The sequence below is a fragment of the Ascaphus truei genome, chromosome 11, assembly GCF_040206685.1.
Source record: "Ascaphus truei isolate aAscTru1 chromosome 11, aAscTru1.hap1, whole genome shotgun sequence".
Taxonomy (NCBI): Eukaryota; Metazoa; Chordata; class Amphibia; order Anura; family Ascaphidae; genus Ascaphus; species Ascaphus truei.
The window spans coordinates 48,451,705-48,463,163 of NC_134493.1; the positions used below are offsets into that span (position 1 = coordinate 48,451,705).

The 11,459-nt window shown below is 40.3% G+C and overlaps 1 protein-coding gene and 1 long non-coding RNA gene across 2 annotated transcripts in view; both read right to left on the reverse strand.

The window, feature by feature from the left end:
- The window catches only part of RRN3 (RNA polymerase I transcription factor RRN3), a 29,255-nt gene extending 25,457 nt beyond the window's left edge, over positions 1-3,798 (reverse strand). Inside the window, exons 1-2 of the mRNA XM_075566125.1 lie at positions 3,683-3,798; positions 2,320-2,423 (exon numbers count right to left, since the gene is read on the reverse strand). Coding sequence (XP_075422240.1) covers positions 2,320-2,415 — 96 coding nt within the window. The 5' untranslated portion in view covers positions 2,416-2,423; positions 3,683-3,798. The remainder of the gene's footprint in view (positions 1-2,319; positions 2,424-3,682) is intronic.
- A 4,865-nt stretch (positions 3,799-8,663) lies between these two features.
- LOC142462992 (uncharacterized) lies at positions 8,664-11,196 on the reverse strand. Its single transcript, XR_012787327.1, has 2 exons — positions 11,110-11,196; positions 8,664-9,298 (listed from the first exon to the last, which is right to left on the reverse strand). It is a non-coding gene; the product is annotated as an uncharacterized LOC142462992 (long non-coding RNA).
- Positions 11,197-11,459: the final 263 nt, after the last annotated feature.

Consider the following 11,459-nt stretch of genomic DNA (forward strand, 5'->3'; position numbering starts at 1 on the left):
ATACCAATCAAACCATACTATTATCTCACAGATGAAGCACAATGTATATCTGTACCAGCTATCATTAAGTTCCTGGTAGTGTGTATGATCTAGGCCAACAGATAGTTGCAACAACGCCGATAGTATGGGATATGGGGAAGAAAACACATGCGAATATCCGTTGGCAATACAAGCCTGACTGCTAGAGGTGTCCTTCTGCTGCCTGTAAGAAAAGACGCTGCCACTTCTGATGACGTCACGAATGACGTCGTACGTCCCGACGATCGTTTCGCATGGGCTATACGCTTCTTCAAAGGGAGGGGTCTACTACCCAGCCTTCCCGGATAGTATTTATACAAAGAAGTCACGCCTCTAATGATTTATAGAGGCGTGGTCTATGCCCGCGATCCAATCGGGTCATAATAAAGTAGGATTGTCTCCATTATTGTGTCTTACTATATATAAAGTGGATAACTTTGTATTGTAGTGTCATCATACTTGTAACGGTAAGTATATAGGTAAATATGTGATGTCCCTGTGATAAGAGTTGATGGCAGAGCATACCCTATTGAGACCTATTGGTGTCCGTCCAGTATAAATCTCTATCAGAAATTCCTGATGTATAACATACAGATAATAATAAATCCAAGGAAATACAATTAGTGAGTATGTGGTAGAGTATAAGTGGAATAACTCCACTGAGTATGGTATAGTGATATGGGAGAGTGGAATGGGAGGGGAAGGAGCAAGGAAAGAGGGGGGGGAGGAGGATACTAACGTAAGAGTGTAGGAGTGAAGAACATCTAATGACCTGCCCCTATTGGTCAATACAGGTCAGATCGTGATTATAAACTATATACCTGGATCCCCATTAAAGAAAATAATAAATAGGCACTAGGATAGAGGAGAAAGGTGAGTGAAAGGGAAGGGGATATTGGTCATGAATAAATACATATTATTAAGTGTATAAACAGTGTTCGACAAACCTATACATTTGCTCGCCCCGGGCGAGTGGATTTAACCCCCGGGCGAGTAAATATTGGCCCAAGCAGCACACATTTGGTACTAGGTGGCGAGTAGATTTTTTTGTGTGGCGAGTAGATTTTTGGTGATTTGTCAACCACTGTGTATAAAGGTATATATAAACTGTGTAGGAGTGATGGTGACTACTGTGACCTGCCCCTACTGGACATACAACTTATTGGTACTTACCTTGAACAGTATATATGTCTAGCCACCACTGAACGGGGTTTTTTAATGTATGAATGAATGTGATGTGTGTTTTTTTTAACCTAAACAAATTTGAATAAAACTTTATTATTTTGCTCCTGGCTTTTCCGATATCTATAGGCAAATATTTTTTACCTATATACAGCACATGTCTGTTGGACCAAGGTTAGTCCACCTATTATAGATAAACATTGAGTGCTATAGACAGAGGGGAACTCTTTTCTGATCCTTTTTCGGATCAACTCTGTTAATATGTTCATTTGATTCCCCTTAAGCACCTATGTTCACATTCTTCCTTATCAGCGCTTATAGGCTGAGCGGCCTTATCTCCTTTCAGTTATCACTCCAAACAGCTAGAAAAAATTGGAAATGAATCCACAATTAAGTGCATCAGAGTAATACTTGAAAAAAGATGGTCCAATTGAACTTCAATGTAATAGCATATATCTTAAATGTCTGGGTGGATATAGCAATCCTAAAATGTCCCATAATAAAGTGGTGAGCAGTATAAATCTCCAAAAGCTTGTATATGCAGCCACATAAAGCCAATAAGCACAGTGTGATACTCAGAGCACTGCCTACTAAGGGAAGAGGGACAATAACCTCAAACAGTGGACGCCCCCGAGATAGGCAAGTCTCCCCCTCCTTAGATGACAGGCGAGTGCCGAGTATGCAATTGTGCAGGCAAAGGCTATGGTGTCAGAGAAGGAGGAAAAAAAACATGTACTCACAGATAAATCCACAGGGAACTGAAAGCATGCATCCGGAAGCAGCAAGGTCAGAAGCAAAAATGGAAATGAACGGAGCACAGCAGCAGGAACGAGCAGCCAAACCGGACAAAAGATCAATAAAAAAATAAACTTTATTCGGCCATAATCAAGTGCAGAGGCAGGAATAAACCCCGGGCGGGTTTCGTGCCCCACTCGGGCACTTTGTCTCGCTTATTCAGGCTATGGCCGCATAAAGTTTATTTTGTATTGCTCTTTTGTCCGGTCTGGCTGCTTGTTCCTGCTGCTGCTGCGCTCCGTTCATTTCCACTTTTGCTTCTGACAACACAGCAAACAGCATTGCTTCTACGTTCAGTCAATCTCGAGTCATCTCACACATCACCTTTGAATATTTGTGAAGGACCTCGGTCACAGTCCCACCAAACCTGACCGTTTTCCTCGGTGGAGAGCTAAGAAATTCATCATTGTCTGCCAACATCTTGAAATCTGTTGCAAAAATAGGAAAATGAGAAATGTTTGAAAACAACTAAACTGGCAAAGTCACAAACATTGTAAACTAAGTCTTTTATATAGTCGATGTTTAGGGTGCATTATATATAGTGGCAGTCCAACTGCAGTCTCACAAAATAATATGGATTTTTGTCATTGTTAATATATAGTGAAACATACCATGTCAAAAGAATACAGTACAGTATTATGGATCTTAGGTAATTGTAATAAAATGTGGGAAATTCACGGCTGTTTAACATTAAACGGGTTTAACATTAAATAAAAAATTATCTTACAACCCAATCCTGCAACTCCCTGACAAAGGAAATTCATACATTACATAATTCAATATATATTTTAATTTAAAGTACATACAGCACATTAAAATCTTTCTATTACTTAATCCCCTTTTTCTGTGACAACAGCTAAGGAAACGATAACAACAAGGAATGTATTGGTTTCCAGTTAAACAAAAACATAACTTATTTAAACTTCGTATTAACCCTCGCCGCTCATAAAGTTAACAAATATAATGGGGAAAGACAGGGTTGCAGACCTGTCTAAGACATGCAAATGAGAATACAGTAATATTTACAGTTGCTATATGCTTTACTGTGGAGGGTTTTTGTCACTTTTTTTACCCACCACAACCTTATTATATATATATATATATATATATATATATATATATATATATATATATATATATATATATATATATATATTTAAAGGCATTTGAGTTTCGACTCCAATGATTTCTCAAGTCACTTGCTCACCTTTTCAGCGCCATGTAAAACACATAGTTTTACATGTAATATTTATATTACCTGCTTATTCAAAGTATTTCATTATATAACCCTTATTTAACCTTTTTGTTGCCAGATGGGCCTGCAGCAAAATCTGGCAGCAAAAGGGTTAACAATGATTTGATCACATATATAACTGCATTATATTATAATAAACTACTCTTTAGCCCGTCCAGCACAAGGAGCTACAGATTATATCCCAATGCTATTTAGTGGTTGATTGGGGAGGAGGGGGGGGGGGGGGACACTTTGAAGTGACTGATTAACCCTTTGAAGTCCCATAGGAATACCATATAACAAGCCATTTATTTCTGTATAATGCCCTTACATGGGGGTCCCTCTTAACCCTGTCACTGCCCTCCTGGCACTTTGGTGGGAGTACTTAATGAGACAGTACGTGTCCCCGGGCTGGCAGGCGGGCAGGGGAAAGCTCTATACCGGGTTCCGTACCTGCTATCCTAAAGGAAGAGACAACCGTGAGCCAGGCAACGTGCGTCAAGTCCAATCCGGAAGTCAGAGCGGAGGAAGGCCTCCGGAAACAGGAAGTCCTGCTCGGATGGAATAACGTGGCGGCCATCTTGAGTGTACCAGACAAGGCATCCCAATGGATCAGAGAGGGCAGGGGGCATAGGGCAGCATTAGCAGGCACCTGCTAATAGGCATGTTCAACGTTCAACCACATTACTTTGGAGTTATTCATTATTATTACGTTCTAATTAATCATATTAGTATCGGTTGAAGTGTATGTGCTGTGTGCTCTCCCTGTGGAATATCCCCAGGAGGAAGACGTTGCCATCCCATGGCCCCATTTGCAATAAATATACTTGTTTTTTTTTATTACAAATTTTTTGTGTGCTTTCTGGTTTATAGCCTTTTTTAGAGGTGGGCTTTTACCTTGAGCACTGTTTTAAACGTCTTTTTTTTGAGTGTGCATTATTAAGATCTATTTGTACCGTGTGTCACAGATGTACAGGTACTCCTCGCTATTCAACGTGTCACTTTACAACGAATGGCATATCCAACGCTTTATATTGCAACCCTAAGGGCCGTTTTTCGACGCCAGAATGCGTTATGCAACACTCACTGCCACTGATTAACATGGGACTCACTTTATAATGGTTTCACTATCCAACGCTACTTCCAGAACGGATTCCGTTGGATAACCGAGGACGCCTGTACCAGTCTCCAAGGAGCAAAATCAGTGTGACTTGGGGGAAAGGTTGTAACCAGAAAATTGCATTTTATTTTAAAACTAGCTTTAGCCGGCGTAACATACACTGTTCTATCAGAACGTATTTTATTTATTATTATATATTTGCAGGTGGTTCCCTGTCTTCTCCAACAAATATTGCAGCAACCTCCGTTCTTGATGTAGGTGCATTATATCGTCTCTTGTCAAAGTCTGGCTCTTCCATAAATACCATGCGCACATTCATTGTTGGATTAGCCTGGGTTATTTGATGCAAATGGGTTAACCTGTTGCTGCATCTCACCCAGTTGTTGCATTGCTTCGGCCATACACCCTTGGTTTGACTGGTTTTCAAGCCGTTTTGTTGTTGCTTCAGCAGAATCGAAAATATACAGTCGGTACTTCTATTTGATTAGCCCTACATTGTTTCGCTCTTCTCATTTCCAAACGTTCTTCTCTTTCTTCAGTGTTCTCTGTCCATCTTCTTCGTCGTGGAGTTTCATTTCGGGTTCTTGGTCTATTTGATCTTCGCTCTAATGTTTCATTAGCATTTCTTCTACGGTTTCTCAGAGTTCTTTCACACGGTTCAGTCATTATTACACTTCTTAAAACTTTTACACACTTACATTTGTTTTTAACACTTTTACACACTGTTCATAAAAGGTTACATATGTGTTTAATGTTACACGTTATTCTGAAAACGTTATTGTTTCTTAGCAACCCTGTGACAGCTGAACCTTTATACGGAAACATAAGATAGATAGATAGATAGATAGATAGATAGATAGATAGATAGATAGTGATTTCTGTCAGTGAGACTCCATTGAAGTCTATGAGAAGGGTTAAGAACAGTAGATGGCAGCAAAGACAAGGATAGGTGAAAGAAACACAGATACAATATAGCGATCCAGTGATACCCAAATAAATAAAATGTCTTAATCATCAATCAGTGACAAGTTGTGCTGTTTTGGGATTGAGTCCATATGTGAAGGAAGATGAGAATTTTGGAGCAAAACACTTCCCTGAAGGGCGCTAGCAACCGTACTGGTCCCAGAGAGTAAGATACTTGCAGAGGTGAAAGTAGATTGTTACAGCTACTCAACCTGGTATTTAAAACATTGAAGGTGGGAACTGGGGTGTCTCATCATGGCCGCTGACAGCTTTCCCGGGGCCCAGGACTGGAGTCCATCCTTGCCGGTGGCCTTGCGGAGAGAGACGGATTAGTTTTAGTTTAACATCCCCAATAATAATAATAATCCCCAATAATTCATACTCGTACGCAGTACTGGCACTTGTTGTTTTACCGGTACGCACCGTACTGTCCTACTTTCACCTCTGGATACTTGGTAGGTTGTAATACCTTTTATTGGTCCAAAACAGCCTTGTACGTTTGATATGTTGGTCCATTAGAAGGTATCACAACCTACAAAGAAGGAAAAGTCTAAAATAAAGTGATTATAAGGATTGAGGCTACATATGATATACTTATGTTGTTGGGATTAGTTTGGTGATCATCTAAAACACGAAAAATAGTCTGGGGGTTTCATGTGTTGGGTAAATGGATGTATATGGAGAAGGAACTCGGTTATCAATACCATGATTATATGCCGGCACCTTACATTGACACCAAATACCAGGCGCAGAATTATGGGGTCGACGTTTTGGGGGCTTCATTAATGATCGTTGGATGCGTCATCGATTTTGATGCTGTTCTTTTATCTGCTCATGTGACGGACGTGTCAGTATTATTTATTCATTGCTTATTCAACCCTGAGCAAGACAATGAAATACAAATATTGTTCTCCTCTGTGAACTGTCTGTGTGAATAATGCATGTAGTCTTAAGTACCGGTCCCCACGCCCTTCGTATGGTTAAACAAAATGATGCACCACAATTGGCTTACCAGGTGAGAAGAAACTGCAGGAAAAGCACTCAACAGCTGCCTTTAAATCACCTAAACGTGATTTCATTGTGTGAGAATGCATTGATCTCTACTGGTTTAATTTGATCTTTTTCGCTAAATATTTATTTTACAGATTATGGCCTCACAATGCTAATGTTTGGCTGTTTAAAGAGGCAATCCAAGCATCTTAAAAAATAAGAAATACACATTTTTTTTTGTTTTAATATTATGCAGCCTTTGATGACCTTTATTGAAAACGAAGTACCTAAGCTGCCGATCAATTAGTTCTCCCGTGATCGATCAGCAAAGATGCTGTTTCCCAGGGTTCACTAAATGGCTGCCTTTTAGTTTCAATCAATCCTTGAGTCGGTGTAACTCAGCAGCTACAATGTATCCTTATATTACTAAGGTAACATTATCTATTGCAGTTTGCAGCTCAAACTGCTGGGAATATTGACAACAAATTATCACAAACAGGAAAGTGTTGCACAGATCTTGCACTGCTGGGGAGGTGGTTAAAACCTGCTATAGAAAGTAAAAGATACTCAGTATATTAAAGAGGCAGTTTTAGCCATTGTTGTTTTTTTTTTTTTTTTTTTTATAGAATTGAAGCAGGGGGTTTCCAGAGCTGAACCCCATTAATTTCAGCTCAGTGGACTCCCTGCTTCCGAAGATACAGACCTCTGAAGGTGGGTGCTGGTATCTCTGCAGTTTTCAGCTTCTTTATCACATGGGCCAATAGGAAGCCGTACCTGATGACGTCACAGCTTTCTATTGGCCCGCCGGGCATGGGAGTTTTGAAAAGCAGCCATATAGTGAACCCTGGAGTGACTACTGGCACCCCCTACAAAGAAGTAGAATAAAATAATCTCCAATGTATCGGGGTATAAAATATAATTGAATGTATTAAATGTTAAAAATCTACTAAAACCCATAGCTGCGTGCATATTAGACACTAAAGGAAAATAACATTGAAGCAACCTATCAATATTAGAACATTAAAAAGAGGGCTGGCTCAGTCTTCCCCACTGACCCTATTGTGGGCGTACACATTATCAGCGCTGCTGGCGCCTCTCCCGGGGCCCAGGACTACAGTCTTGATCTGAGCTCTGTGTTGTTGGGAAAGACCCTACAGGTTGTCGAGCCTTTGAGGGCCCTGTGTACATGGTAGAGGCCCATCCAAGCGGCTGAGAGCGTAAGGCCTGTCCAGCCGGTTGCAACGTCCGGGTTTGGCCTTCCTGGTCCTCCTCCGCCGACAGTTGTCTCCAGCGGCCGGCGGCCATGCACATTATATTGTTTTTGGCTAATCAACATTGTAGAAAATAGATGAAAACCGGCTCTCCGCAGTGACGATTTTCATCTGTTTCCTTCAGCTGCAGCAGCATGCACATGGTCATTTCTTTGCCCCCGTGACCGTTAGTCCAGTTTTTGTGGATGCACCTACTTCCTCTTCTTATCAACATTGTAGCCTTTTTTTCTTTAAGACTATTACATGTGATATATTTAAAATAGGCATAGAGTAACTAACATTCCTTAAAGTGTCTAGAGATAAAAGCCAAGATAAAAAAAAGATACGTATGCCTAGTATAAAAGTTGGGGAACCAACACAAAACAGATAACTCAACCTGATGCTTTTCACTATTTGTCACCTAATATATGTGTGTGAATAAGTACTGTGAAAGATATGAGGGAACAGTAGTGAAAAGAGGATATTACGGCCCTAAATTAGTGCAGGGTTTCTGCTCCACTCCACGGTTTGGAGATTTACCAAGGGGAATCCAGACCGGGACTTCTAGCTCTCCCAGCTTTCACAGGACTGGAGCAGCTGATTGAGCAGAGAGATGATTAAAAAGTTGCTCTAAACAGAGCAAGACAGGGCTGTTTTACACTCAAGAGGAGGGTGTGCTGAAAAGCTGTGTTATGCTGAGAAAAAGACTTTTGTTGTGTTTGTTTGATTTACTCCTGTTACCTGCTGTAGCATTTGTATGGCAAAATAAACAGGCCTAGCTTTTCACCTCTGTGTCAGAAGACTATCTCCCTCTACCTGGAAGGCTGTGTGAAAGTGCTGATCCTTGGACAAAAGGTACAGAGCAAGAAGGCACTTTGTCACAGTACCTCAACCTGGCCTAAGGCAGGGTTGCTCAACTCCAGTCCTCAAGCCCTCCTCTCCACCCCCCCCCCCCCCCGCCAACTGGTCAGGTTTTCAGGATATCCCAGCTTCAGCACAGGTGGCTCAGTCAAAGATAGTTGGGGGGGCTTGAGGACTGGAGTTGAGCATCCCTGGTCTAAGGCACTACTGATGCAGTCAGAAATGTCTTAGAGTTGTCTGCCCTATGGGGGACATTTCAATAATATTTTATTTTTTGAGTTAGCCTGTGAACCTACACACCCCGAGGCAAAGAGGCAAAATCTGATGTGTTTGCAAATAGAGGAAGATTGTTACATCCCAATAAACCTGTTTGTTGATGTCAATTGGACAAAGTTGGGGACCTTAATAACTGCCCCTCTCTTTCTATTACACTAATAACATCATCTTGAAGCTCTTCAACTGGCAATTCTGTATTGGCCATAATCCAGATCAACCACCAGAACATGTTGCAGAAGAGGATCGTGCCGCCGCTGTAGATAAGAACATCGTGAAAGAACAGGCGGGCAAAGATTCCACACAGAAGAACAAGGAGTCCAAAAATGTCGAAAGCAACTGCGAGCCAAAAGGCATACCCACAGTGCCCCAAGTCAACACCCATTGGGTTGATACTAGAGGATGGAGGCAGCTCTGTTGATCCAATGTCACTTTTGCTTAAAGTCAGTTCCAGCATCTCCTAAGGATCTGATCAGAGATGCAGGGGCGTACCTTCAGAGTTTGTAATAGAAATGTATTATCTTGAACTGTTTTGTGACGGATGGGAAGGTGGCTTCGGTCAATCTTATTCTTTATGGGTCCAGGTTGATGAAGGCTGAACACTTTGATTTACTAGAAAGCAAAATATAATTAAGGATCTAAATAGACCACGTCGGAGTGATTAAGTTCATCACATAAGGGAAATGCCTCGAAACTACCTTCTACTGTCAATGAGTTAAACTGTTTAAGACCAATGGTTTTACATGCAGACTAAACTGTGTGCACGTATTAATGGCTAATTGCATAGAGTTTGAGTTGTATCCCAAAAGCTTGTGGCGCTACCTGATAATTTGCCTCTTACAATCCACTCTCCATCTGAAAGCCTGGGTTAGGTTTTACAGAATTTGAACCCCTGGAGCTGAACCACTTTTCCTGGTTGCCGAAATATTTGTTTAAACTCTGGTGAAAAGGGACAAACCTATAAACATTTGTATCCAATGTCTAAGGTTATAGTATTCAACTAAACGTGTGGATTGACTGCTTTATCCCAAGTGCCAAAACAGGTAAGTATTAGTTTAAACTCTGGTGCAAAGGGACAAACCTATAAACATTTGGCGAAATATTTACCTTTTTTATGTGCTGATAGAATGTAGGTTAAATAAAAGATAGCTGCTGAAGTCATCCAAAAGGAAGCTGCATTGTCATGCGCTGATGACATTGCGGCTTCTAATTGGCCCGTGGGAGTGAGGCTTGTGTGGCAGCCATTTTGATTTGCCAAAAAGAATTAGAAACACTAGCACATGAAAAGTCAAATATCTTTGTAATCGGGGAGTCCCCAAGAATTAAAAAAGAAACAGTTGAGCTCTGGTTTACCCCACGGATTAATTCGTTGATCCAATAAAAATGTAAAAAATAAAAATGTAAAAAATAAAAATGTGAGTAGTGGGTATTGCTGTTTTAAACATGCATTTATGTTTTACTTATTACATATTGAGTGCTACTGTAGGTTTTCCTTATTATTTGGACTGGATTGTTTTATTTGGAATACTGGACAGTTTTCTCTTACTAGCATCATGCATTCTTTTTCTTTTAAGTTTTCTTTTTTTAGTATTTATTTAGGAGATATACAGTATTTACAAATGAAAATCTTGTTGCACAATCTCATTGAGTACAACAGACGACAGAGAAGCCCAATGCTACATCCAACATGACAGAAATACACAGTAAAATACTTATATAGTCTCTTGTAAAAGGGTCATTTAGTTTAACCCTTTGGCCAAAGCGTTGTAAGCTTGCGAACCACGACAAGGCAGACACCCGTTCGCAAGTCCTAACACTACCAGATCAAATACTAATATACCTCTATTTTAATCCTTGCAAGTTTACAACGCTTTGGCCAAAGGGTTAAACTAAATGACCCTTTTACAAGAGAATATATAAGTATTTTACTGTGTATTTCTGTCATGTTGGATGTAGCAATGGGCTTCTCTGTTGTCTGTTCTATACATATGCCACGCTCAATAGCACTCCATTTTGACACTTAAATACATACATATATTTTGTGGGGGCTCAGGGGTTCCCAAAAAGAGCTTGCTGGGGTTTTGTTTTCTGACAATCTCATTGAGACATGAAAGTGACCCAAAGGAACACTGTTGTGAATATTTTGAACATATAACATATCGACAGCTCATAAAGGCAAAATAACTGTTTTACCACTTATATAACACATATGGCTATTTTATTATCCCTGCTATCGGTTCATCTGGCCATTCTTCTTCTTTTTTATTCTTACTTAGCACTGGACATGCTCTAAGTGCTGTGCAAAATGAATTACACAATGATTGATCAATATAATACAAGGTCAATACAAAGGTGAGAGCTACTGATATAAATCAAATCACTGAGACGATGTCCCTGCCCCAAAGTTGAGGATTCACACTTACAGTGAAGAAGAAGTAGGAGATGAGTCTGATGATACATTTAACATATATTATTAGTTTCCACTTGGCCATCAGCCTGTTGTCAGCCGAATGCCTTTCCCAGAATCCCCCACGGTTCAAAACACCTTGACATTCCACGGCTCCCAAGGCAACCCAACTCCAATGTAGTCACATGACTGTTGTCACAAGCATCACCTGGATCAATAAGTAAGTATAGATATAGAATAAAGTATCTGTTGTCTAAATTTAGCATAGTTTGAACTTGATGGACGTTCGTCTTTTTTCAACCTCATCTACTATGTAACTATGTAACCTGTCGCCGATCCCTGTGTCTCATATGGAAAAATCCTTTA